The 27,904-nt window shown below is 39.4% G+C and overlaps 1 protein-coding gene across 5 annotated transcripts in view; it reads left to right on the top strand.

The window, feature by feature from the left end:
• Positions 1-27,788, top strand: part of npnta (nephronectin a) — a 49,402-nt gene extending 21,614 nt beyond the window's left edge. For 3 of the 5 annotated variants that reach the window (XM_075463037.1, XM_075463038.1, XM_075463039.1), the window contains 10 exons: positions 4,295-4,390; positions 9,746-9,865; positions 11,202-11,321; positions 15,588-15,722; positions 16,812-16,934; positions 18,148-18,585; positions 23,113-23,202; positions 24,252-24,350; positions 25,766-26,025; positions 26,215-27,788. In XM_075463037.1, coding sequence (XP_075319152.1) covers positions 4,295-4,390; positions 9,746-9,865; positions 11,202-11,321; positions 15,588-15,722; positions 16,812-16,934; positions 18,148-18,585; positions 23,113-23,202; positions 24,252-24,350; positions 25,766-26,025; positions 26,215-26,325 — 1,592 coding nt within the window. In that variant the 3' untranslated portion in view covers positions 26,326-27,788. The remainder of the gene's footprint in view (positions 1-4,294; positions 4,391-9,745; positions 9,866-11,201; positions 11,322-15,587; positions 15,723-16,811; positions 16,935-18,147; positions 18,586-23,112; positions 23,203-24,251; positions 24,351-25,765; positions 26,026-26,214) is intronic. The other 2 variants (XM_075463040.1, XM_075463041.1) reach the window with 1 other exon arrangement.
• Positions 27,789-27,904: the final 116 nt, after the last annotated feature.

Below are 27,904 nucleotides of genomic sequence, written 5' to 3' on the forward strand. Positions count from 1 at the left end.
TCCGTGTGGCCGCGACAGCCAAACAATAAGAAAAAGTATCGTTTACAGTGAAAAACGTTTTCGTGTAGCCGTAGCCTAAAACTATACGACAGGGCATTCAGTAAAGAGTGTGAGGGCTAACAGCAGCACACTTAGCATAGAGCATGCAGCGAAAGAAGCTCACACTTTCACACATCCAATTGGTTGCTCAACTGGGATTTGACAAGGGATTTCCCTTGTCTGCAATATGACCACGGGCAGTTGGTACTAATATCTCTTCAAGGCATATTATCATGGCAAGTCATGTTAAACTGGTCCAGGTTGTTAAAACACTGCATTGCAGGGAGAACATAACAGCTAGCTGACAGGTTGATACACCAGTCAAAAGCTGCTTCACAATTCTTCCTTCACATATCAGCTCTGAGCTACTCTGAGCTGGAGGTGCGGTGCTGAGATCCCTAACAAGTTTGAATGGTTCTCTGAATGAGATATTCTTATACTCTGGAGGTCTCGAACAAAGTTTCAGGTTTGTGATTTCATGGAGTTTTTGTATTTTTAGGTGACACCCAAATATATTCTCTCAAGCCCAGATTTTTATTTATTTATTTATTTATTTATTCATATTTCCCTTTCAAGAATAATAACAAATATAAAATTAACATTTTTAAAACACTGCCACACTGGTCATTTTCATGTTATTTCCAGCCTTAAGAAATCCAATTATAAAAGACATTAGAAATAAAAAACTAACACAGAAAATTTGGTATGACTGCTATGATTATTTCTCTATGCGTCTTTTCACCTCTACTTCAGCAAAGAAAGGAAATGTTGTACATTTTAAACCTGAGGTTGTTTCAGAAAGAAAAATGACTAAATTAATGGAGAAAGATGCATTTTAAAGGTTAAACCAGTAGTTTTTTTTTGGCCTGCAACCACTTCAAAAGGCATTAATTATCGAATTCTTGGAGTCCTCTGTAACCTTTCATATTTTTCATCCCATATCATCAGTATTTAGTAGTTCAACAAAACTGCATTTTTGCCGAAATTATTGTATCCAGCACCCCTTCCCACCCCTTTCAATAAAAATTTTTTAAAAAAAGGAGAAGAAGAAGAAGAAAAAAAAAGAGAGCCTATTATTATTATCATCATAAGTGCAAAGCAACACATTTTCCTCTTGCTTTAAGTTGGGCAGATTTGTCACCCTAGAGGTGTTCTGATTAACAAGCTTGTTGAACGCCTTTGCAGCACTGCTTGTGTGGAGCAATAACAAACCACATTAGAAGAGCTGGTGTTTACACTAAACGTTCTGAGAGATTTACTTTATAATTCAAAGACTACACAGTCAAATTTCAGTGGCATCTCTTTTCACCTTCGAAATGATTTACCTTAAGTGGGTAATTCACTTTCATTGCTGCTCTTTCACAGAAAATCTCCATCTCCCCTGAATGGATTAGTGTTTGAAGGAATGTGATTATTTTCATCCTTAAATTAACAGCCACTCTGCTGTCAAGAATAATAACCACAACTTCCAGATGATCTATCATATCGAGGAGGAGGTGCTTCATCCCTGGTGCTGAGGAGATTTGTTTCTGTGGGACATTGTGGCGAGGATAGATGGATATGCTGCTGCTGCACAAATAAACTCATTATAGGGATAATCTGAGTAACGGTTTGGCAGCACACTCGCCCCGCTGATCCCATCGTTTTAATAAGATGATTATTCCGTGCAGGTGGATTTAATTAGATTTAGCTGACCTGCTGTTAAGACACTATTAAAGGCTTTTTTCTGGAGGAATGGTGTCTCAGACATCGGAGGCGATACAGCTGCTCAGCCTCCAGATGCTGCTCTCTTATGCCTCGCCTGTCAGCCAGACATAAGATTAATACTGCTTCAAGTATGTCAGACTGGAGCTTCTGTTGACGCACGTATACAAATGTATGTCTATATCTGTTTTTAGAATATGATCCAGTGTCAGAATCTTTCAGACTTTTATCTTTGCAAAAGGTTGTTGATTTAGAAACGGATCTCTCTCTGTTACTGATTGTCTTCCTGGCTGTCCGCTGTTAACAGCTGCAAGTATTTAAAGTGTTGCCTGCATGTCATCATACTGTGTATTTTCTTTCAGTTATCATCTCATTACTCAAATTTTGTTTTATCTGAACTCCCTATTCAAACAAGGTCATCAAAGGGACATGAAGCAATAGTTTTACAATTTTTTTTTCCCTCATCATTCTACACACGATAATCCAAAATTATATCGTGAGTCTAAATGCTATTTCCAAGTATTTAAACCCTTAAATTTTGAGGTTGGTGTTTTTGGCTTTTGGCAGCAACAACAACCTCAAGTCTCCTTCGGAATGATTTTTGATGTTTGACACACCTTTCCTTTGGAAGTTTAGGATATTCTTCCTAGCTATGACACTTAACAAGGTCAGGTGGGAGGTCAGTGCACAGCCATTTACTGGGTTCAGGTCCAGGCACTGGAAGGGTCACTCCAAGACTTTAACAGCTCTGTGTTTCTTGTTGATATGACCATTATGTAATCTTTCCTTTTTGTTTTACTAGAGTGCCAAAGGGCAATTCCTCACTGATCAGTCTAACCTCCTGCGAGGTTTTAGTGTCTTATCAAAGAAAGTATGTGGTATTGAATACCATGGGGATACTGTAAATCCAGATCCCAGTTATTCCTACAGAATCTGTCAGTTGTTTTGATGAAATGTGAACCTTACATGAGACCTGAATGTTGTAAAAAGGTTTTCACAAATGAGGGCTTTGTTTTTTTCAAATTCTTCCTGTATGTAGGATTGTAATTGCTGAAAAAAAAAAATGCATTTATGTGTAAGGATCAGTAAAACATTAAGGAGTCATGCAGTAGATAATACAATGTAAAAAAAAAAAAACACTGCAGTCTCCTTATGCCTACTGCAACCAATGAAAACACATGGAGAATGGCAGATAGGTGTCACATGGATACAGTTCAGAGTGTGACCCTAGAAATCCTGGCACCTGGCTGCTCAGAGATTGTTCTCTGATTAGATCGACATCTGCAGATTCCTTGAGGCAGATTTCTTTTATGTGGATATTTGTCCAAATTTCATCAAATAATCCTGCAGAATCTGTCTACTGGGACATTCCAATAAAACTGCTTTGTCTCCTACTTTCATGTGACACCAAGTATAGTAGTAGCATAGTTTATTTCTATAGCCCCTTTCACAGACAAATGTTTAAAGGGGCTTTACAGAAAGTGACCCTATAAAATACATAAAGTATACAATATAATGGAATAGATAAAAACAACAATAAAAAATCTAAGTCTAAGTCTAAGTCTAACTGAAAGCCTCTTGGAATAAAAATGCTCATGTATCTGAAATGTGTACAAGATTCTGCATCATCCAGCATATGCTAAATACGGCTGTCACAATATCAATTTTCCCTGCGCGTTCATTATGGCCAAAAGCTTTCAATATTATTGCAATAGCAATAAGAAAATAAGAAAAATTTTTGGAAGTTGAAATGTTCATTTTATTTTTATCAGCTGAGACCAAATCACAACATTATCATGTAAGCATTATAAACACAATTTCGATTTTTCATTATTCATCACAGCTTATAAAAGCTTTTATACCAAATTAGCCCGTGACAATGTTTCCTACGGGACCGTGAACTTCTCAGTTTAGATGAATGCATCTATCAATAGGGAAATACTTGATAGGTTTTAAACATGCAGAGCAGTAAGAGATAGCCGTATCATCTCTCAGTCACCTAACAATAGGTGTTGTTAGCTTTCTGCCGGAGGAAAGGTTGCTTGACTGATAGATGGTTAGACCGTAAGGGGATGGGCAGAATTTCCTGAGGCTTGAGTGTTTGTAGTCCAGCAGTGATTTGCCTCTTCACATGGAGACTCCTGTCTTACTCGAGAGTCCACACAAATTGAGAAAGGCCCTCTGGATCTGTGAGATACTATAATTTTCTCTGATCCTTTCTCAGCCTTAATACAGACAAGAGAAGAGGTGACACAAACACACTTTTGCTGTATATCCCATGTGTTTTTTTCTGACTTAGCTGACTAAGTCAGCTCCAGTCTAATTCCCACAAGTGTAATCCTCTTTGCTGCATAATGTTCCTCTTTACTTTTTCAAGAATGTGGTGTGGTGAGGTATTTTAATCTATTGGTTGGTGTTTTTCATTGTCTCTGAGTCTGTCTCTCTCTTTTCTCCATACTTATTCTCCACCCTTCACCGCTTTATGTTAATCAACCATCCAACACCCCCCCATCACCCTCATTCCCTCTAACCCATTTTCTTTTGTTTAAAGAAGAGGCGCTGGACTATTTAACCCCACCAGTGTGGGCCAGTCACCTTCCTATCTTTCTTCCCGTGGATCATCAGCCAGTGGGATTAGTGACAGAGGGTGAGATTCTTCGATCGACCTCCCCTCAGCAGCTTCATTTCTGCACCTTGGCAACGATGCATGGTGTGTCCTATATGCACCTGAGGAGGAGGGAATGTCATTTTCTGCTATTTTCTTGCTGCTTTCTGTCATCCCTGGCAGATGAGGTGCCACCCACGAGCAGCTTTTCGGTCAAAATGCCAGCATGAATGCCAAGCATGTCACATTTTTACCAATCTACAACTTCTTCTCTTTCCATCACTCTCTACCCCTTGAAAAGATTTTTAGTATGGAGGGGCCCTCTTGATATTCTCTTTATTCTTCTGTCCCCTTCTTTTCCTAATTTCCCTCTCCATTTTTCAGCACCAGGGACAAAGAGTCTCTCTTTCCTTTTGAAGCATCTTTGAAATGTATTCAGAACTCATGACTCCACCAATGCAGCTCGAACGAGGCCTTCAGTTTTAACCAGGGTTGTGTTCTTTAAAGACATGCGAATCCCCAAGAAACCACTTCCTGCTAATCTCCCTGTCAATGATAGAGGCGTGTCAGGAATGTAGCACAGCATACCTCAGTGGAGCTGACCCAATAAATCACTCCACTTTGCATCACTTCAGATATGTCTCAGCAGTTCATTTACCGTACAGTGAACACCCCAGAGGGACTTTCCACCTCTGCTTTTGAATAGGTTTCTTCACCTGGGGCCATTTCGAAAAGTCATTTGGTGGTCATATCTGTCTGTTATCTTCCAGTTTTTCCATCCATCTGTGTCCTTGCTGTGTCGTCTGTCTGTCTGTCTGTTTTATTTTTAATTTCATCGATGAGAGCGTGGCTGTGTCTTCTGTCTGGCTTGTGCTGATGCTCATGGAGCCTCCTCTATCTGAGAATGTGACCATTTCAATGATCTCTCATTAAAGCTGTTTTTCAGCGCAACAGGCAAGTGAAAACTCGTTTCTTTGCCACTTCGACAGTGGACACTGTTGTTATGGTTTTATGTAATTGCAGTAAAAAGGTGTTCTTTACTGTTTAAATCAAGGAGGAAAACAGGATTGACAATCCTAATTCAACAGTAAAGAATCCAGGGCTGTGTATGCATGTATGTGTTTACACGTGTGCTTGGGGAAGTGTGAATGTTGTGGATGTTATTTTCTGTTAGACTGTAATAGTTGTACACCTTCAATGTGATCAATGATAATGAAGCAAAAGCCTTTAATCCGACAAAGTTTGGCATTGTTGTATCAGGAATTGTACGTATTAGTCCAGAAAAATGACCCTTTCTTTATGACTTTAAAAAAGGTTTAATGAAAACAAAACAAATCTTGTATGTTCACGAAGTGTACATCAACAGGTGTCCAAACATCAGGCGTCAGGCAGTAAAACATGTTGTGTATTTGTAATGCAGTTTTAGTATTCATAATGGCATGACTCTTAAAAGACAAACTAGTCTGGCTTTGCTCTTTAAATTATTTATATATTCATCAAGTCGAAATCATAATATTGATCTTGTGGCTCGTGCGCATTCACATGCAGTAAAAAAAAAAATGCAATGTTTCATCTGTTTTTACAGTCAAATGTCTTCTCCTTGTTATCCCTATTTATGAAGTCAGTGAAAGTTATGCTATAAATATTTCATATAGTGCCTCTATTGTAACAACAGCATTTGCAAACTGACCCCTGTATCCTCAGGACTTTAAGATTGATGGCACTTGGATGAACAGGCAGACTTTCTAAATCCAAGTTCCATCCACTGATCATTCAACCAGCACGACTTTAGCAGATCACAAGCTTCTATTAATAGAAGATGAGGTCTGTGGGTATACAAACATGTGCATCTGGCTCGTCATTCATCCAAATTAAACCATTTTAAATGTAGGAGGTATGTGGCTCTCGAAGTATTCACCCTGCCATGTGGCCATGGAGCTAAACATGGCAACGTGTACAGTCACGGTAGATCAAGATGATCCTTTGTGTGCTACACAGTGAGATGTGATGGTCCTACTGTATCTCAAAAAGATCTCAGAGTGATTGTCATATAGTTTCTGTTAGATCGATTCTTTCAATGGAAGCTCAAGAACAAGCCGGAGGAATCTCAAGCTAAATAAAGTGTTTATTGGTAGTCACACGTCAAGCATATCAGCGCTGGCCTCAGTGGAACAGAGCTCCCGCAGGAAATCCGTCAGACTGAGCCTCGATTTCCGGGTATCATACAGTGAGATGTGATGGTCCTACTGTATCTCAGAAAGATCTCAGAGTGATTGTCATATAGTTTCAGTTTCTGGAAGCATGTGATGTCATCTCGGTATAGCGGTACACTTACATAAAAGTGATGACAGGGAAATATTTGTTGTTATTTGTGGATTTTGGCCAAGTTAGACATTTACTTCCAAAAGTATCCATTAGTCTCTCTAACTCTGTCTGTCTTTGAGGTCTGTTCACACACTCACTCTAAATGACTTTGGGGAAGGCAGCCAAGTAATGTATGTTTATGCACAGGTCCAAAACATAGTGGTGTCACAATAAAAAAATTGTGTTCAGTGCCAGTCGTTCACATAAAGAAATTTTCAGACATTATTCAAACCTATAACAATGTATTTATTCATATTTATGCCTAACTGTATGTTTTCATGCCTTACCCTTGCAAAAGTTTTACTGAGACCAAAACCAAATCATTATTTTGTTATCCCTAACCTTAACCAACCACAAACGACAGTGAGATAGATGAGTGAAAAGTAGTTGGACATTTTTCAGTCGGATGGGGTTTTAACTTGGTTCTCTTCCATGACAGTCTAAGACTGTCATCCTCCCCCAAATCATGCCCATGTTGCATTTGTGCTTGAAGGCAGACATGGCCAAAGATTGCGTTCAAAGATTATTTGACCACTAGTGGTCATGAAAGCAACTGCATCTGAAGGGAAAAATGGTATTCATGGTAGCTATGGTAGCTTTCTAAAAACAATGTTTTCTAATTCAAACCAAACAGTTTTTAATTTCTAAACCTAACCAGGTGATGTTATTTTCTAGATTCAACCAGAAGGTGACAATGTTTCCTCATAGCATGTTGTGTTTACATGTAACAAAGGCAACCAACAAAAAGGTATTCCCCTATCTGTGGACTTTGTAGCCTCTTAAAAGAAACACTTTAGAATGACATCAGCTCTGATGTGGAGACGCTCGTATGTGTTGCTGCTTATACGGACAGAACTTAACAGGTCGCTGTTATAGGCTGCATTGAGCTTTTGAACAAAGGTCTATAAGACCATCGAGGAAACTTAAGCAACATTTTTGGAGCCCTGGAAATATACTAGTTTGACTTGAGCATGCCTGACAGTGTTACGTAAGGTACCAGACAGATTTGTTGGGATTTTGAAGGGCAGACATAGGCATATAATGGATTTATAGCCCAGAAAATGTAGTGAGGTTATCATTTATTTGCCCTGATTGTGAAACTGCTGCATTCTGCGCTGTGGACCAACATATCTATTACATGTTCCGGTATGATACTTCTTTGCTATATCAATGATACTTGATATGAAACCAAAAGTGACTTTAGATTGTCTCAGATATTCATGACCTAATCCCTGATCAAACATCCAGTGACAAATACATTAGCTTCAACCGCAAAGGGATCAAGATGTTAACTAACAGAGAGTTAGTCAACTTAAGATAGTGATACATTAGCTGATCACTAACACGACAATGAAAAGATAAAGATAGTCATCATATCCAAAGAAAGGAGAATGATCATGCCCTTTTCCATGAATGCCAATAGATTGGATTCAATAAAACATTTTCATGATGGATGTAAACAAGAGTTGGGGCCATGAAAAAACTGATTTGGTTTAGTATGAACATGGTTTACCATCTAGTCCCCCTTCAACTCTGTGATAGGCTGCAAGAACAGTGGCACTACATTTTCTATGAGGAAATTTAATCTTAAAGATTGCTTCAGGAGAAAAAATTGCCATAAAAACCTTCCCTCCCCGTCTCAGAATTGCGCAGACGTTGGCAGGATAGTACACAAAAATATCTGACATTTAATTCCGCCACTAGTATAGTGTCATCGGTTCGGTAGAGTCTTACAGGAAATTAATGTGCTTTGAATGCCTCAGACTCTGTCAAACATTGCAACCTTTTTAGATATGCACACATTAAAAGTATGCATGGAAAAGAGTAGAAATGCACTTAATGATGCCTTTGCTCCTATTAGGTTTGACAGTGAGTTGGCATCACAAATATCAGGGCCCTAATTCTTCTATGAATTCTGTGAACTGCTGATGTCATGACTGTCACTATAGTCAAACTGCTTTGATCAAGTGTTGGTTTTTGTATTTCTACACATGTATTTCTTTAACACTGGCAATAATAACATATTTTTATTCAATAAATATTCAATAATATTTTTTTTGTCTATAAAGGATATCGGCTTGCCATAGAGGGAAATGACAGTGAGTAACTTATTCCAAAGGAGCAACCACATGAGCCACAGTGAGGGTGTGTTGACAAAGAAAAAACAAGAGAGAATGAAATGTTTTCTTTTTTATTCAGTCTTTATTTTTTCTTATATATTTTTTAATCATTTTACTTTTGCTAGATTGAAATATGACTTTTAATACTCTAGAAAAACACATACATGGACACAAGCTGTGACATATAGTAAGTACACAGGTGTAACTAATCCGATTAATGACAGCTCTGTTACATTTAGGAGTCAATTAGTTATACCAATCAGTTAAAATACACAGCACCATGGCTCTGGGTCTAATTATAGAAAAGGTATGTAGACGCGTGTTATAAAATTTGTTCCACCTGGGTTTGAGGAGTCAAAATCTCTGCTCTGAGGAAAGTGTAACTTGACTTTGCATAAGCATTTGACAGGTGTTGAGCTCAGAGTGCATTTCTTTTTCCAATGAGTCCTCCCTGCTGTGGACTTAGACAGCACCGTGCTCTAATCAGATTTTCTTAGGCTGCCGTTGGTGAGATTTCTCTACTCGTATGTCTGCACCGAAAGAGTGGACTTATCCGTCAAAGAGTGAAGCTCCGACCTCATGAAGTCGTGGTGAGTCAGAGGGTTTAATAGCATCTTTTATCACATGCAGGTGATGGGAGGGTAAACAGCTGACACTGGCTTCCTGGTAAATCCTCAAAAAGGGAAGTTCAGGGCCTGTTAGAACACGGTACCACTTCATTTCCAACAAGATACCTCTCACCTCTTCTAAAACACACACATTAAGGCAGACGTAGACAGGCAGACCGACGTTACCCCCCCACATGATTGCAGGGGCGAGGTTTGACGTGACTGACCTCGTCACCTTTGCCCCTTGACTAACAGCTTCTCTCTGTGTCGTCCTGTCCACTTATGTTTTCTCTCTCTGTCTGCAGACCTGAATGAGTGTGGACTGAAGCCCAGGCCCTGCAAACACAGGTGCATGAACACGTACGGGAGTTACAAGTGCTACTGCCTAAATGGCTACATGCTAATGCCTGATGGGACATGTGGAAGTGAGTCTCACAAGCACACACGCACAAAACTCTGTGGCTCTAGACACACTGTTTGTATTGTCGTCTGAAATGTGGATATATGTTTTCTTCTTTCTCTAATAATCTCTCCTCTGTTTTGTGGCCTGTGCGTGTTGCCATGAGGCGTTCTTCACCTCGATACAAATGTATTCATCTTAGTTCCAGGAGGCAATGTTGATGACATATGCTCTCTGTCATAAAATTGTCCCTCTTGTGTGAGTACCTCTGGCAGCAGCCTTGCAGTCCTTTGATAGAGTGTTTTGATTAAAGCGTCACGTTTTTGTGCTTCATTATAGTAGCTCTGCGCCGTGAAAAAAAAACAAGAAAAAAAAAAACACGTGAAGTGCCCTACTTGAGCAAATTGAAAAGAAAAAATGAAAGAAATGCAATCTTTAGACCCTTGAGTGAGTGTGCTGTTTTTATTGGACACCCTGAGGTATTCCACTAAATGTGAGCTGATGCCCGTGCATGTTTCCTTGTAAATTATGTTTCCCACCTGATAACTACTTTCCCTGTACATTTCCATTTGAGGATGGTGTGGCTCCCGCTACCCCATTTTAATTAGTTCTTTTTATATCAGACAAAAATTCATTCTTCCCCTTCTTACTTCTGAATTGCATACCACTTGAGGCAATCCACAATTATTCTGGGGATTGTTTTGTAATGATAGCGTGATGGTGTTAAACACCTTACTGCTCCACTTCCCCCCCCCCTTCCGACTGCTTTGATCAATGGATCACTGTAGCATTTAATCAGCTCAGACTGCCTCTCTCATCAAACTGTACTCTAGGAAGCCTGAAGCAGCTGAAGTAGCTGCGACAGCACGAGCCCTGCTTTTAATTTCCTTTTTTTGGGTCTGAATTTATCAAGAGAGGCAGAACAAAATCTTCCATTTCCATTATATTGTTATTTTGGAGAGTCTTGATCCTCCCAGCATGGCTAAACAGCGGCGGCTCTACACGCTGCCAATTCAATATGGTGGAGATGAATTATCAGTCTTTGAAAAAGGAAAGGATCAAAGAGGTTGAAGGACTGCTTGAGCTAAGGTGTGAGCACATAGCAACCGCACAGCAGAGGAATCTAATAATGGCAGAGTATGCGTTGTTCTGTCAGCTGCACCCTGGGGTCAATCTGGCTAATATCAGAAAATGCAGGCGAGTGGCCAGGCTCTTACAAGCTGGCTGGAGGATAAGGAGCATGCGTGTGGATGTGAGGGGAGGGGGGAATGTGGGTGAGGGCAGTCTAAACTGTTCCTCTTTGTATTCTCTCGTGGCACCAGCATGAGTTAACATGTGGTGCTGTGTTTCTTTTCTATCAGACACTCGCACTTGTGGTATGGCCAACTGCCAGTATGGATGTGAGGTGCTGAAAGGAGAGGTCCAATGTCAGTGTCCATCGCCGGGGCTACAGCTGGCTCCAGATGGAAGAACCTGTGTGGGTGCGTCCCGGTCTTAATATATCTCCACAGGCCTGAAAACTGAGCCGCATGTTACCACTCTTGTCCATGAGCGGCTGATATGAAGCAGTGTGTAGTTTTCTCTGCCTTTAAGTTTACAGAATGATGATCAATAGCAAATGCTTTAGCAGTGAAAAAAAAAATGGAAGTAAAAACCCAATATTGGAACAGATCTGGTTAAGAAGCAAATCATTCAAGTTGAATTCTTCTAAGATATGTACCAGTGCATCTTTATGCTTTGATAAAGGATCTTACCAATTTTCCGCTCCTTTTTCAACCACATTGAGACTTTACCCCACTTAAACCAGCTACCTTTTTTAGCAATGGGTTAGGATTATGTGCTCAGGAGGAGTCAACCCCTGTTAACCTGTCAGGTTTAAACACAGGCTGCCTCAGACTGAGCTGTTCCTGTTATACTGCCTTATCGTCCCACTTAACTGCTAGTAGGCTAATGGGGGCGGGTTACTAGAACAGAGAGGGTGGGCATCCATCACGAAGAAGCATGGAGGAGGGGACAAAAAGGCTGTGTGCAACTGTTACGACAGTTTAAAGGAATGGCTCTGGATCTTTATGGATGTGGATGTCAAAATGGATCGTTTATAGTTTTTTTATTTTCCTTTAGTAGCTCATTCAGAGCCTTGATGTTCAAAGAGGTGATGCACAACCTTTTTTTACGAAACTAGACTTTTTTTGTTTTTGTTGAAAATTAGTATTTCCAGTAACAAAATACTATAAAATGCACTAAAGGTCCAATTTTAGAGTGAGGTCTGAGTGAGCTAAATAATAACATTAAGACTTTTGTAGAATTTATAGGTATTCTTTTGTTTTGTTCTTTGATATGTAAAGATATTCTTCAATGGACTCACTAATCACAGTTCATCTTTCACTGGGTATGTTCTTAGTCTCACAATGGAAACACAGATAAACAGTCCGTTCATCACTTTGTTGAATACAATGACACACCGCTTGACTCCACATCGTAGTTTACTTACAGTGTTTACAATGAGAGAAAGCAGTGATTCATTTACAAATTCCTTCATTTAGTCACTCATTATTAGATGCAGTTTTGTCTATGTGGCACCAATTGACACCTTAGTTTATGTCAGGGCACTTCACAAAGAAAGAAAACATGTTCAATTCAAGTTAAAAACAATTACTGGCTATACGCTGTGGCATCATCTGCTTATCTGAAGCAGTGTTGGCTGATTTTACTGAAAGGAAACAACACAACCAAAACCTGTATTACTTGCTTCCTACCATATGATTTATGATATGAATTATGAGAGCAGGAGCAGTCAATGAGACACAAGGAATATCTCTCATTTATTCTTTTGATCAGTCCTTGTAAAAGAAAAAATGTTGCATATATATAGATTAATTAACTTAAAAACCGCATGTCAGATCAAGAGACTAGAGATGAATTTAAAAATATTATCTGGCTTCTAGATGAGGAACGTCAGTAATTCAGGTTGAAAGAAATCCTTTAAATACCTTTTCTGCATTAGCAGTTTGTTAAGTATCTGCCCTGATGTTTAACTGAGTGCCAGTCTGTTTTAGATTATAGCAGACTGTAAGAAACTGCTGCAGTATTTGTTTGCCGAAATTGTACTCAGCCAGGAATCCATAAAGAGGAATGTCTCGTGATCCGTTAAGAGGGAGATAGTGTCTTAGTTCTTGCTCTGCAACAAATCAAATAAAAGCCTCTGAATATTGACAACATTTGTTTGATGATGTTTTTGTGTTGTTGCAAATGCGACAGCTTCATAGTTTGATAGTGCTTCCAATAACATATGCTTAATGTGTCACGCAAGTTGTCAAATGACTGCCGCTGAGAGGTTAATTTTGTTTGTGCAGAGAAGTCAGAGCTTTTCTAACCTTTTCAAACCAATATAATCTCTTTTTACAATGATGTGAATTAAATGAAAAATACTTTATTTATCCCAAAGGGAAATTATACACCACAATGAAATTCACATTCAAGGTGCATTTGTTGGTTATTTATAATAAAACAGTTGACAGTTGCAGCAGATGCATAATGGCGTCACAGCTCCAGCTGTTGGCCATTAGGCAGCTCCACTGAAGCAGTTTGGGATTAGGAACCTTACTGATGTCATTAAGGGAATGAGGGAGCTCTGTTTATGGACTTCACTTTCTTTTTCACCTAGCGTTCCCAGGTGTCAGCAGTTTTTTTGGGTGCTCCTAAACAAACAACAAAACAAACTGTGGCACCACAGTGCCATAACTGCAAATTAGCGGATAATCTCAAAGCAAATACACCAAGTCCCCCTTGGTCTAAATATTAATGCCCTCAAGCCTTCGGTGCCTCACAGAAATACTTAGAAAAGCTCTTTAAACAACGAAACAAGGTAATGTGTATTTTGTTGTGTACACTGTAGTGAATGCAAAATTGGTTAGGTGAAAAAGTTTTCAGCTATGAGCAGTAGTGTTTATTCAGTTTAGAAATGCACTTTCTTTTATATCAAATCAAATTTATTTAAAAGATAGCGTGCAGATTTCATGCATATGAGAACAGAATTTTTTTTTAACCTGGATTTAAAAATGTCTACATTTGGTGAAAGTTTAATCTCCACTGGCAGTTTGTTCCACTTGTTTGCAGCATAACAGCTAAATGCTGCTTCTCCATGTTTAGTCTGGACTCTGGACTGGACCAGCTGACCTGAGTCCTTGGATCTAAGAGCTCTGCTGGGTTTATATTCTCTGAACATATCACAGATGTATTTTGGGCCTAAACCGTTCTGGGATTTGTAAACCATCAGCAGGCTTTTAAAATCTATTCTGTGACTGGCTGGAAGCCAGTGTAAAGATTTTAAAACTGGTGTAATGTGTTCAGATCTCTTAGTCCGGGTTAAAACTCTAGCAGCAGCGTTCTGGATGTGCTGCAGATGTTTAATGCTCTTTTTGGTAAGTCCAGTTAAAAGAGCATTATAGTAAGTCTACTGGAGATGAATGCATGGATGAGTTTCTCCTGGTCTTTTTGGGAGAGGAAACCTTTAATTCTGTTGATGTTTCTGAGATGGTAAAAAGCTGCCTTGGTGACAGCTTTGATGTGGCTGCTGAAAGTCAGATCTGAGTCTATCAACACTCCGAGGTTACGAACTTGGTCAGTGATTGTAAGTCAAAATCAAATCAAATCAAATCAAATTTATTTATATAGCACATTTCATGTACAAACAATTCAAAGTGCTTTACATAAAATAAAAGCATTGCAGCAGGGAGTGGAAGAAGCATAAAAAATACATAAAAGAATATAAAGAGAAACAAATAAAATAATTTAAATGAATTTAAAAACAAGCAACAGTCTAGATAAGTTAAAAGATAGCGTGCAGATTTCATGCATAGACACATGAGAACAGAAATGTCTTTAACCTGGATTTAAAAATGTCTACATTTGGTGAAAGTTGAGGTCCCGAGTCTCAAGATATTTACCAACGCTGACCCTCTTCTCTTTGCTACCAAACAGAATGATCTCAGTTTTGTCTTCATTTAATTGTAGAAAATTCTCTCTCATCCAGGTGTTTACTTCCTCCAGACACTGACACAGTACGTCTGCTGGGCTGCAGTCGTCCGGTGACAGAGACACATAAAGTTGTGTATCGGCTGCATAACTGTGATAATTGATGTTAAAATTCTGCAATATCTGACCCAAAGGGAGCATATACAAGTTAAACAGAAGAGGTCCAAGAATTGACCCCTGGGGGACTCAACAAGTCATGGCCACTCGCTCAGATTCATAGCTGCCAATTGTAACAAAATAACTCCAGCTTTCTAAGTAGGACCTGAACCAGTTAAGGACCGCTCCAGAAAAGCCAACCCAGTTTTCCAGCCTGTGCAACAGGATTCTGTGATCTACAGTATCAAACGCAGCGCTGAGGTCCAACAGAACCAGGACTGAAACATTACCAGAATCAGTATTCAACCTCATGTCGTTTAACACTTTGACCAGAGCTGTTTCAGTGCTGTGATGACGTCAGAAGCCTGATTGAAAGTTATCAAGACTTCCACTTTCATTCAGAAAGTCGTTGAGCTGGTTAAATACAACTTTCTCAATAATCTTAGATATAAAAGAGAGATATGTTTACTTTGAATGGATGTTATAGTATGTATAAAGAAAAAACAAGCTACAAGGTGCTATTAGTAAAGCTAGGTGAATGCATTATGTTAATTTATGTGAACATTTTCATTTTTGTGGAAATCTGTACCTTTTTTTTTTTTTTTTTTCTCATGCAGATGTGGATGAATGTGCGGCAGGAATAGCAGTGTGTCCCAGGTTCAGGAAATGTATCAACACCTTTGGTAGCTACATTTGCAAGTGCCATGAAGGGTTCGACCTGCAATACATCAATGGAAAATATCAGTGCATAGGTACCATCACAGTTTCTCTGCTGCTTTTTGCAGTTAAAACTTACAAAGGTCAAACATATCCTAAGATATTCAGGCTATTTGGACATGCACAGACAAATGCTCGTTTGGATTGTTGCAGGAGCGGCTTTGAACGCCTCATTTTCAAAATATGATTCAACATTAGAAAGGATCATTGACTCTATCCTTAAAATGATTTTCTTTGTGACTTTTTTTGGTTTTTCAAAGTCACAGTTTTACACTTTATATTAGTATTTTCCCTTAATGCTTTTGGTTAGCTTTAAGCCACCACATGTCAGAGAAAACTGTTCCACTGCATGTATTCTGTATTTGTCACTGATGTTCGTACGTCAATGTATTCATAATATCTCCATCTTTTTATACTTGTATTACACTCTAAAGGATCAATATGCTAACTTTTGTTTGACATTGATCTATGTTTTAACTAAATGAAAGAAGAGAAAGAAAGAAGGCGATCATAGAAAACTGTTCATGTGAAAATTGGTAGACATAAAATAGAAAATCATGTTTGGTCAAGCACCAGCTAATGCAACTCCTTTCTCCTATAAACTGATCTATGCTTACTGATGGTGTTCTTATTATGTGACCACCACACTGTGCAGCATTTACCTTATAAAGACTTTTTTGTCTTAATACTTATCACTCTGCAGAGGCTAATCCTAAACAATACCATATATTTTGAATATATTACATATATTTAATAAGATAATTAGTTTATGCTGACTCACGCCAAACTTCTGGATAAAATTAGCAGCAAAACCGATTTGGGGTCACCTAAGTAAAGCCATTCTAGTAGATGTGCAGAAATAAAAACCATTGTGCAGAACTACTGAATCTATGTTTTGGGGAGGATTTTTCCCACACAACACTCACATAATGATTGTGCACAGGCATTCATGAAAGAATCTCCATCATTCACTGGAGTGCTTTTGCTAGCCAAAGGACATAAACTTTGAGCCTTCCTTCAAGCACAGGAGAAGCAATTAACCTTTGATATTCTGCTGTTATGTCTGAAGCTTTTCCCACTTGCACTGTGTTGCTGAATGTTTTTATGTTTCTATTCTCTTTCAGATGTGGATGAGTGCTCTTTAGGTCAAAGTCACTGCAGCAGCTTTGCCACCTGCTACAACACGCCAGGCTCATACAAGTGCAAATGCAAAGACGGCTACAGGGGGATGGGGCACGACTGTAAACGTAAGACCTGGGAACAAAACACTGGCCCCGATGTTCACTTTTGCAAAGAGGAAAGGGGCCTCCCATTTTTATTTTCTTTGCCCCGTGTTTTTTAAAACGATGGGAAAGCAAGAGACAGCGAGGAATAGCTTTGCAAACAGAGAGCCGACGCTGAAATTCCTTTCTTTGTAAAGGCTGTCAGTCATTACTTAATCACCCTGAACCTTTATCACATGTGCACAGGCTGACTCCAGTTTTGACTCCAACCAAAAGAGGGAGTCCTCATCAAATGTGAAATATTTCTGGTAGTTTATCTCCTACTCGCTGACATGCAGTCCATTAAGCAGTGCGGCTGCATTTTTTACAGCAGCTCAGTGGAAAATCGGTCATCTATTTTCCACAGTCATTTAATCATCTGACTGACACAACTAATGTAACAGTCCAGGGAGACGAGCAAAGAGGATGCCTCTTGCAAATACTTCACTTTGTCACTTGCCCAAAGGATGCGAGACACAAGTGTTCAGAGTCGAGTTGCAGTATCCTATTTGTGTATCACATATCAGAATGGCTTGCAACCTGAGAAGGGAAAAACCAAGTTCAAACCATTTGCCTTTATCCACACTCATTCCCCCCTCATGTAACCCTTATGACCAGAGACCCCAACCCCCAATCGCTCTGTCTGCTCTAGACATGAACAATGAGTAGAGGAACAAAAGAAAAGGAGAAGTACCTTTGATTTCATCAGCAGGAGTGATCTCAGGGTTACATCATTTCACACACACAGAGCAGTTTCAGCTTGACGCTGCGATGCCTCTGGCTGTGAGCACACAAAGAATTATCAATCAGGGTGACCACATGAGCGATATAATGCTACCAGAAGGCAATCTTTATTTCAGAAAAGCAAACATTTGCTAAACATTTGTCATTTGGTTTAGTATGTGTGTAACCGTAAAGCCAACTTTCATTCTGTGCTTCTAAGAGAATGTGAACCCCCAGTCTTCTTTGGCTTTCTTCTTTGGTTGTGTGCTTCTGCTTCAGTGATATTTGAGACATCCAATTTGTTGAGGATGCTAATATTTAGTTAATAGATATTAGGAGAAGTCTCAGTGGATGAAATAAAGCCCTCCTCAGTAAAAGCCAGGCTAATCATTGTAGTTAGTCTGCAATTCTATGCCTCATTAACTTGTAAGTGCTCATATTTCAGTGCTCCATCTGCATTCTCTTATGATTTCAGCCATTCCAAAGGTGGTTATTGACCCCCCGAGACCAGGCAAACTGCCTCCAAATCATCACAACCACATCCCGGATAAGGATCACAGGAGGACCACCACCACCCTCCCACCAGTGACTCAAAAGAGATTCTTCCCTATTATCCCCAAAGCACCAACCACAACAACAACCAAAGCCACCCCGCCTCCCAGGAGGGTCACCCCGCCTCCCAGGAGGGTCACCCCACCTCCCAGGAGGGCCACCCCACCTCCACGCAAGCCGGCAGTTCCCACCCAAAAGCCTTTTGTCCCAACGAGAAAGCCATCAATACCTACACGCAAACCCTACATCCCACCAAGACCAGTGGCTCCCACCAGACAACCCCCACCACCACCACCTCCGGTCACACCAGTGGACAACACCATCCAGAAGGAGGTCACCAAACAGAGAGGGGATGTCCACAGTAAGAGCTGCTGTTTTATTTCATATCAGAAAACAGTTGAACATTAATGCAGCCAGGTCTTTTTGAAAACTATCTTGCAGTTAAGAAACACAAATAATTTACTTGTTATCCAGGCTGTTTGACCTGCATTCACAAACATTATTGAATAGCTTGAGTCACAGATACAGATTTAATTTTCCTTAACTAAGTAATCATGCAGTTAGGGGTTTCTTTCCAAAGATTAATAATGTCCGTGAACGCAAAAATTCTGAGTGATTTATGTGGTAATCTGGCAACAATTGAAAAGGTAAAAAAAGGTAAAGAATTGGTTGATGTTTAGAAAAGAAAACGTCAATCTGCTAGCTTTTTGCTTTGAGTGTTAGCTGTTTGGTGCTGGTGGTGCACAGTGATTGTTCACGACTTTCACTGAGAACAGCTGCTGTGTGTGTGGAAAACAATGCTGACTAGAGTGGTGACACTGAGCGAAACAGTAAAGCTGCAGGTTGTAGAGCAAAGAGAGTGAGCTGAAATACTTCATAAAGTGGAGGGACACTCAAGGGACTTTAAGTACACATACACAAGTGCAAATTTTCATATAATGTGTCAGTCAAACATGCATTTTGAAAAAGTAGTTCCAGTGTATGTATCTAGTATATGTACATATACATGGTTTTGGGAAAACATTTATGGCAGTATGTAATATAAATGAAAAATAAGTTTGAATATGAGGCACAAGGAGCACTGTGCTTTGTTGTAGCTTGAACAGTTAGCAGTTTCAGAACACTATCAACTGTTACACTTCTGCCTCTCAAACAGGAGAGTTCAAGATAAAGAATGAATTGAATCCAGCCGTATGCACCCACAAATTGCACTTTTATACAGATATTATGCAGAAATAATGTCCTTTATGTACAAGATAACAAATTAGCCTCACTAATCACACTGCTAAAGTAGGCTGGTGCTCAGCCAGGCTGTTGTTTATCCACATTTGACACGGTGCTTGCTGCCTAGCATGAGTCTTTTATGGCAATTTTATTCAAAGTGCATCATCAGTCTTTATTTTAGTTGGATAAAAACCAAATAATGGAAGTGGGCTCCAAATAATGAGAGGCAGTTGAAATTGTATCTCTTTGCCCTAACAAAGATGGAAATCATAGCAATTATCTTTTGCTTTCTTCAAACAGTCAGAACATGGTGATTAAGTCAACCCTACTCCGTTTGGGGCTGAAGTCACTATCAACTGTGTTTATATATAAAACGGATTTTTCTTCAGGTTAATTCTTTGTATTATTTGGAACTCCACAACAGTAAATGTAAGTAGTGTTTTTGATATTTTCTGGACAAGGAATAAGTTGCATTAGGCATTAGGCTGACATGAAATTTGGAAAGAAGGATTTATTCAAACATTCATCACTCTATAAGTGTTGTTATGTTCAGTGCAGTTCTTTTGAAACTTAGCATACCTCAATCTTTCTCCCTGTTTGCCTTTCAATAAGAATGGCTTCCTGACAGCACCCCTTCCTTGGGGACCATTTCTGATTAGGCTTCAGTGAACAGTAGATGGATGAACTGAAGGATCAGATGTATCTCTCAGGTCCTGTGTCAGGTCTTTGTGGGGAATCACAATCACATTGTTGGTTCAGAAACACAATTTTACGTCTGTCAAACGACACAATTTAAAATTGGTACTTTGCTAGGTTAGTTGTTAGGTGTAGATGCAATACTGATTTGTCCCTTGAGTTAGGTGCCTTTTTAAAGCTTTAATTGTTGACTGGTAGTGCTTAGCAAACAGCAAGCATGTTCTTCTGAAAATCAGTAATAAAAAAAGCAAGTCTAAAGTATAACTTCGAAAGCCTTGAGAACGATTACCCAAGAGCACTGTAAAAGATTTCAATAAAGTCTGGCTCCTTGAAAGCTAAATTTCTTGGAGGCTGCTTTACCAACCCCGAACATTAAGGCTGCTGTACATGCAAGGTGACTTCAGCAGCTAAGTACAGAGATAATAGGTGAGATACTGTGGTTACTACCCTTCTTGCCAGATGGCATCTCATAATTAGAAAAAGGAAAAAGGAGAGAAGATTACATTAACACCTGTCTACGCTGCTTGGGGGAGACATCAGTCTAATAGTTTGCACCCGGCAGAGCAGTTCTAAAAACCAGAGCTTCCTGAAGACGATATGAAGAAGATGAGTGGGCGAGGGAGGAGAGGCATCACACAGTGATTATTCAAGTAATTAGACGGAAATAGAAATCAAAATGAGTAAATGTCTCATAGCTTGAATAGCACCTCAGCTGTATCTCCAGTGCAGGTGTTTACTGCTGTCAGAGATTACTCAGTTTTGTAATTTCCTCTCAGCGGGGACCTCATGCAGTCAACGTTTGCATCACTGCAAGGGAAAACCTTGAATCTACAATCTTTATAGGTTATATTTTTTTTATCTGAGTTTTCAGAATGTTAAAGAAGACTCTTCACACGTATTAACTTTTTTTTTTTTTTTTTAAATTGAAAAGTTGCATTTGCGCATCAATTGTGCTCAGAAATGGAATAAATCCAAGAATTAAATGATAGATATTATATTGTGAATATAGTATAGATAAAATATAATTAGAGAATATGATGAACTTACTAACTAAATAAATGTCATTGAAGCTTGTCAAAATGTTATATTCTCTCCAGAAAAAGGATAAAAAAAGCAGTCCTGAGACAAATTAAAACTGTTAAGTATCCTCTGGGTTCTGTCAAAAATGAATGTACATCAGGCTAAAAGCAGAGCTGTGTTTTTTTTATGGATACAAGGCTTTCACTAAAGTTGTCAACGCTGCATCTGAAAAATAAGTTAGGGAATACGCTGTATGTGTTTCCAGACCGCACAATGTTCTGCTGAGTTTGTTTGTTTTTCTCAACATTTTAGCAGAACGAATCAAATCCCTTTTTTCATTTTTTTTTACTGACCCCTCCCCCCAATATCAGGATGGAATAAACCACAAAGTCAAGTGTGGATTGTAGCAATGTTTGGGATTAGTGTGTTTTAACATTTTCTGTGTCTTTTTCAACAAAGGAGACAGAGCAACTCCTAGCTGTCACGCTAATTGCAACATTTTGAGATATCTTATATTTCTGCAAGAACAATCAATATGATGTGAATGTGGTTTTGTATGCAGTGTCCAGGTTACTCTGGATAAGCCTTTCTGTGGGAAGTTGTCATTTGAGCTACTTGGTGCAAGAGGCAAAGTTATATGAAGACAGCTGACAGTGAGTTCTGTGGATCCCACAGGTGTAACCAGGGCATTGTCCCCAGAAAGGTTCTTGGCTTTTGATTTAAAATAAATCTGTTGTTTAGAGCAGTACAGATATATTTCCATTCACTGTGATTGTCAAGAAAGGGGTAGAAGATCTGGGAAGTAGCACGTCTTTATAAATTTTATCTTTGCTTATCCACTGAATACCATTTAATGCCACAGTTTTTGTTGGGAATGTTATCTTTTTCACTAGGTAGCTAAACTGGAATAATTTTTTTCCCACTATTTTAATTTATTTTTTTAACATCTCCGAAGTCACTGCTGACTCAATAAGTATAGCACTGGATTTAGCCTTTATACTGTACTTTTACTTGATGACTTAACGCAAGGTTTCACTGGGGGCACAAATACAGACGCACAGAGATCTGGATGCCAGGAATTGCTGGAGAGCCTGGTGAGCATGACCTCCCAGCTCTCAGATTCCTCCGACAGACAGGCTACTGCACTTTGCCAGGTGGTCCTGACCCAGCGTAGGGGTGGGCCTTATCAGTGCTGAGGCTGACTGGAGGTGGCACATGTTAGGGATTCTGAGGGTTGTCAGTTCAAGTGTGCTGCAGATCAGTCATAGCCAAAACAAAGCGCATGAACGCAATCAACAGTTTTACGAATAATATCTCATTAAATTCAACTAAGATGTCCTATCTGCAAATACTGTTCATGTTAAAACATTTTTCAACCTTTTCCCATTTGTGAAAAACATTTCCATAAATCACCACAAATCAATTGTGCTTTGGAAAAAAAACAGGTCAAAGCATCTCTTGCTGTAAAAGTTCCTTAAGCATAAAAAGAAATACAAAAAGTTAGACACATTTGACCTTTCATAACACAGCTTGGCCTACAGTATTTTGTGCTCTGTGACCCCACTGGTGGGGGATAAAGGCTATTTCGGGCCTGGCTGTACTCTGTATGCATGTGCATGATCTCCCAGTTGCGTGTTGCAGCAACATTTGCCCAGACGTTGCATCAGATGAACCGTCACCCCTTTCCTTTTTATGACTCACATTTGACTTGTGTGTTCTCACAGGCTTTTTTTCGCAGGAATTCTGATCGCTTTGATCATCAGTGCACTTTTTCTAAATGTACCTATCCCTTTACATTCAGGCACTAAACCTGGGCATTGATTCATCCTTAAAAGTACTTTGTTGAGCAATGAAACAAAGCCGTATAACAGCCCTGTGCAGATACTTTAGTTAATCCTTTATCAAAACCTGTGTGTGTCTCTCTCTCTTTCTGTCTGTCTGTCCTCAGTCCCTCGGAACCATGGTCAGAACACTGTCCTCGACACCGACTTTGACATTGAGCTTGGCAACACAGCAGATGAAGCCAAGGATGACCCAGGTAAATACGACGCATATGACAGACACAACTGGCAATAGCCCTGCTCATTGGTATTAAATGATGACAGACAAGCCACATGAGCCATGGGCAAAGTGAAACTGACAATCAGCCCCTGCAGTGCCGTTACCAAGGTGAAGTTATTACAGCGACCAGATGTGTTTTGATAGGGCTTTCAGCAGGAGGGGACACATGACATCTGGATGTATCAGTTTCAATCACGGTTCACAACCCAGAATGCACTGCCAAAGTGTACCACTTCTTATAATGTGCTTGTTTAATTGCCTAAATTATTAATGGTTTGTTTGGAAGTTATCTGCTTAAAATGACTTTATAGGACTTATAGCAGAATTCCCCTTAAAAACAACAGCAAGCTTTTGTGAGGAGATGGCATTATCTGTCATGTTTGCGCAACATGATTTATTGATACCAGTGGTACACAGATTCAATTGCCTAATGATTTGGTTTGTTTCATAGTATATCATTGCATAGTATGTAAAGAGAAGAGGGATTTTTATTGGTTCTGAAAATGAACTGAAAGTTGTTGTTTTTTTTTTTACCCAGAAACCCTGTTTCAGGGCCAAAATGATGGATGTTACCCTTACCTTTGAACCAATTTGTACAGGAAAACATCATTTCAAGTATTGCCTTAATGTTATTGTCTCTACATCCATTTCCACAAGGAAAGAAATCATCAGTCATTAAAAATTATGGCCGTTGGTTGTATATGATTTATTTTATCATGATGTATTACTTGCATACAATTTTCAATTTGCATAGAAGAGCAGACAGTCACAAACACACCAATATCAGCAATTCCACTAACTTTTATTTTGCTTTTTTTCTTAGATAAATGCAAATTTACTTTTGAATTAAGCACCCCCATTTCAACTTGATTCTTTCTTCAGTGCATCAGATCTTACAACATCAATTTTTATTTATTATATTATAACCAGATGGACACACAGCAAGAGAGCAGACTTAAGCATTGTGTGTGTGTGTCTGTTTGTGTCTGTGTCCTCCACTTCTCTTAAATGTGTTGTTCTATTTAGCGTCGGGCTTTCTGAGCTGCTCCTTTGATGATGGTCTTTGCGGCTGGATCAGGGACAAAGACGGAGACCTGCATTGGGAGACAACGCCTGACCCGACAGGTAATTTAAGGGCGGAGATCAATACATCTCACTTTCACACTTTTAACGAGGAAAAGCGTTTATTTCATAGTCCTTAAATGGACATTAGAATAGTTGTGTTCCTTAATTACATGCATGCACATGAAAACACGGGCAGACAGTCTAAACAGATCACTTTTGTTCTGTTCAATTACAGGTCAAGATCAAAATTACTTGAGGGAAGTTAGTCCTCTCCGTAGATTAGTGCTTTATTCTACAAAGCGATGCAAATGAGAAGTCGATTACGGGGCCCATTAAATGGAAATACGACACTGTTTTTGTTTGGGTGCAGGCGAGGAGAAGACATGGTAAATTATGTTGAGAGGGCTCGGGTGTCTGAAGTCTAAACAGTGCAGTGCAGTGCCCTGTCGCTGTTTAAGTAACTATACCTGCATCTGGCCTGTGCAGCCAACTGGCTCAGTCTTCCAGTTATTAGTGTTTCCAGACATCCAGACTGAGGCCTTATTTATTTATTTTAATCCCTCATTAGTACAATTGAAGGATTTTGCGGAGACCCTTTTATTTTCCTGGAAAATGATTAACATTAAATCACAGGCTATGTGCTGACTATGAATAATTTCTTTAATTAGCAGCAGCCTGTGTATGTGGAATCTTAAAAGTCTTAATTGTAGTTGCAGATGGGCTTTTTTTAAATCCCACCTTTTGAGTTGGGATGGATGTAACTGTTTACGCCGCATCATTTAACATCCTTTTGATAGACAGCCAGAGGCAGACATGCCTGCAAGAGAAATGGGTTAGACTCAGAGGAAGCTCATAACTTATGCAGAAAGCTTCTGTGGCCTGAAGACACTTCACTGTGGTTAACACCCGCCAAATGTGGCTCCGCCAGAGAAGCAAAATGCATACATCAGCATTAATCAGCTGTTCCCCAGAAGCTCTTTTAACATTTAAATTTCCAAAACTATGGTTCTGCTATCAACAACTAATGTGTGAACTTGAAGCAAAAAATCAATCGGGAGCTTGCTGTATTTTTACGCCAAGGAATATAGGTGGATGCAGTGTTCATCAACTGGCTATTTATATACTGTCTTAAAGGTCAGTTTCCCCAAAGATAGATAGATAGATAGATGAAGTCAAAAAGAAAAAACATAATAGAAATAATAATTGAATCAGCTGATACTTGTATCCCTCTATCTGCTGGACCTGCTTCCTGCATTTGAAATATTTATTCTTTTCATTATCGCGTAACTAAGTGGTTTTCACAGGCAATGCACCTGTATAGAAGATTAACTCACAGCAGGGCCTCTTTTTCTGCTGCATTTTTCAAGATGCCATTCAACATGATCCATGAACACAAATGTTGTCCGTTATGACTGAAAATTGATGTTACTGTCCTTACATTAATTGGCCATAATATACCTTATTTGTCTCCACAGGTGGGCGGTACCTGACAATCCCCGAAACAGGAAACAAGAGGAGTGGACGAGGGGCCCGGCTGGTACTCCCACTCACGCCACCCTGGAACGATGGCAATCTGTGCCTGTCTTTCCGGCACAAGCTCGCAGGACACCATGTGGGAATGCTTCAAGTGTTTGTGAAGAAGGGAAAACAATACAGCCCAGCAGTGTGGGGCCGAACAGGTGGTAACGGCTGGAGGCACACCCAAATCACTTTATGGGGTACAGACCTGGAAAGTGTAAGTATAACAATGATTATGTAACAAGGTTTACTCAAACATCAATTATTGTCATATTGTTTCTAGACATTTTGACAATAGTAAAGAGTTATGTTTGTACCCTTGTTTTTAAAGTGACATCAAAGACAGTAAAGCTGTACATTCTTTAGTCAGTGGGAGTAGCTCAGTGTGCAATGTTCTACTGTTCAGGTGATCCTGAAGGGGGAGCGTGGGCGAGGCAGGAGTGGAGAGATGGCCGTGGATGACATCACCTTGAGGAAAGGCTCCTGCACGGAGGAGCACAATCTGAGGAGACTCTGACTGAAAGAACAGAGAAGGGCAGAAAAATAAACAAGAGGGAAAATCACCCCAAAGAGAATTGACTCTGTTGTGACTCCCCCTGACTCTGCCTGGGCCTTCTCTTGCCCCTCCCTCGTCACTCCGGCGCTCCTGTGAACAGTGTCTGAAATATGTTTGCATCTGTAGAACAGTGGGTTTCTCTTACTCAACTGGACATGAATACAGAGGACTGAACAGAATCTGATGGGCGGATCTTGGCAGCACATCCCTTTCCTCTCACCCCACTACCTTGAAACTCAGAAACCTGCATGTTCTGTACCTGTTATCATAACAATGTCCCCCATCTCACACAGCCCAGGCCCCCACATTCACTCTTTTCTTTCTGGAAAAAGGACTGTTCCTTCACTTTGGAGTCCTGTTTTGCTGTTTAGCCATTAGGTTTTAATTTATTTGATGGTGAAACATGTGTTCAGGGGTGCATCCCGTGGCTGTTTTGATTGGCATAATGTCTTCTCTTGGCGTTAGAGATGAAAATGTATGTAAAAGACAGCTTGTATTAGTCAAATATTGGTTTTTAGATTTCTTCGAGCCTAATGTTGACCCAAAATATAAAAGCAAGTAACGAGCAAGTTTGGACCATTTTTAATGGTTGATTGTAAGATCTAGCCCACGTGTGCAGGTGTATTTTTCAAGCAAAACAAATCTTTGTTTTAAAAAATAAAATTTATAAAATCCCTTTCGTGCAGCCTGTTATGAAACACAATTTTGCCCAATTTAAAACTTATCTGAAGTCCTGTGAACAAACAACCCCCTTCCCCTTTGCCGTGTATGATGGACTCTAATCTTAATTAGAGTCCACACAGCCATCTATGGTACTGGAGGAACAGCCTATAACAGCATATTAGAAAACACAAATTAGACATCGCAGGCCAAAAGCCTTTACTTTTCCCCATTTATTTAAATGGTTCATTTTCAGTGACTTAAAACTCTAATCCAGATGAAGACGAAAAAGATCAGTTTTAAAAACACCCCTGTGCATGCAGAAAAGTTTTCGGTTTCATTTGCTTCTGTTGTGTTTAGTCAGATGCAGCGCAGCTTTTCTTTTCTTCCCACTTGATTTCAAACATCTACTGTTTAGCACCTTCTCTGTCCTGACCTTTATCCAAAGCCTATTAAAGTTGGTCAAACTATCTTCAGATACTTGAAATGTGTATACCAGATCAGCTATTGATTTCTGAGACTCACAAATCAACAGTTTCTTTTTATTGTGCTTTGTTATATTAAGTGCTTTTGTTATACAGGTAATGATACAAGCAGCATTTTAAGCAGTCGCAAATGGTATAATTGTAAATGTTGTTGTGTGTACATACTCTATACAATCCCATATGCTGTGTGGTTTATATGTTATGTAAATTCGTACATGAATATTAATTGGATTCAAGTGGTTGATATTTCAGCTTTTAATTAAAGAACAGATAAAAATCTTGTGTCGTGCAAGACTGTGTTTAAAGTGTGAAAAGGAGCGCGTTGTCGTATAGTGCTCTGTAACCTTCAAAGCGCCTAGTTGCATTTTTTTAATGTGATCATGAAAAATTAAGAT

This window comes from Odontesthes bonariensis, chromosome 4, assembly GCF_027942865.1.
Source record: "Odontesthes bonariensis isolate fOdoBon6 chromosome 4, fOdoBon6.hap1, whole genome shotgun sequence".
Taxonomy (NCBI): Eukaryota; Metazoa; Chordata; class Actinopteri; order Atheriniformes; family Atherinopsidae; genus Odontesthes; species Odontesthes bonariensis.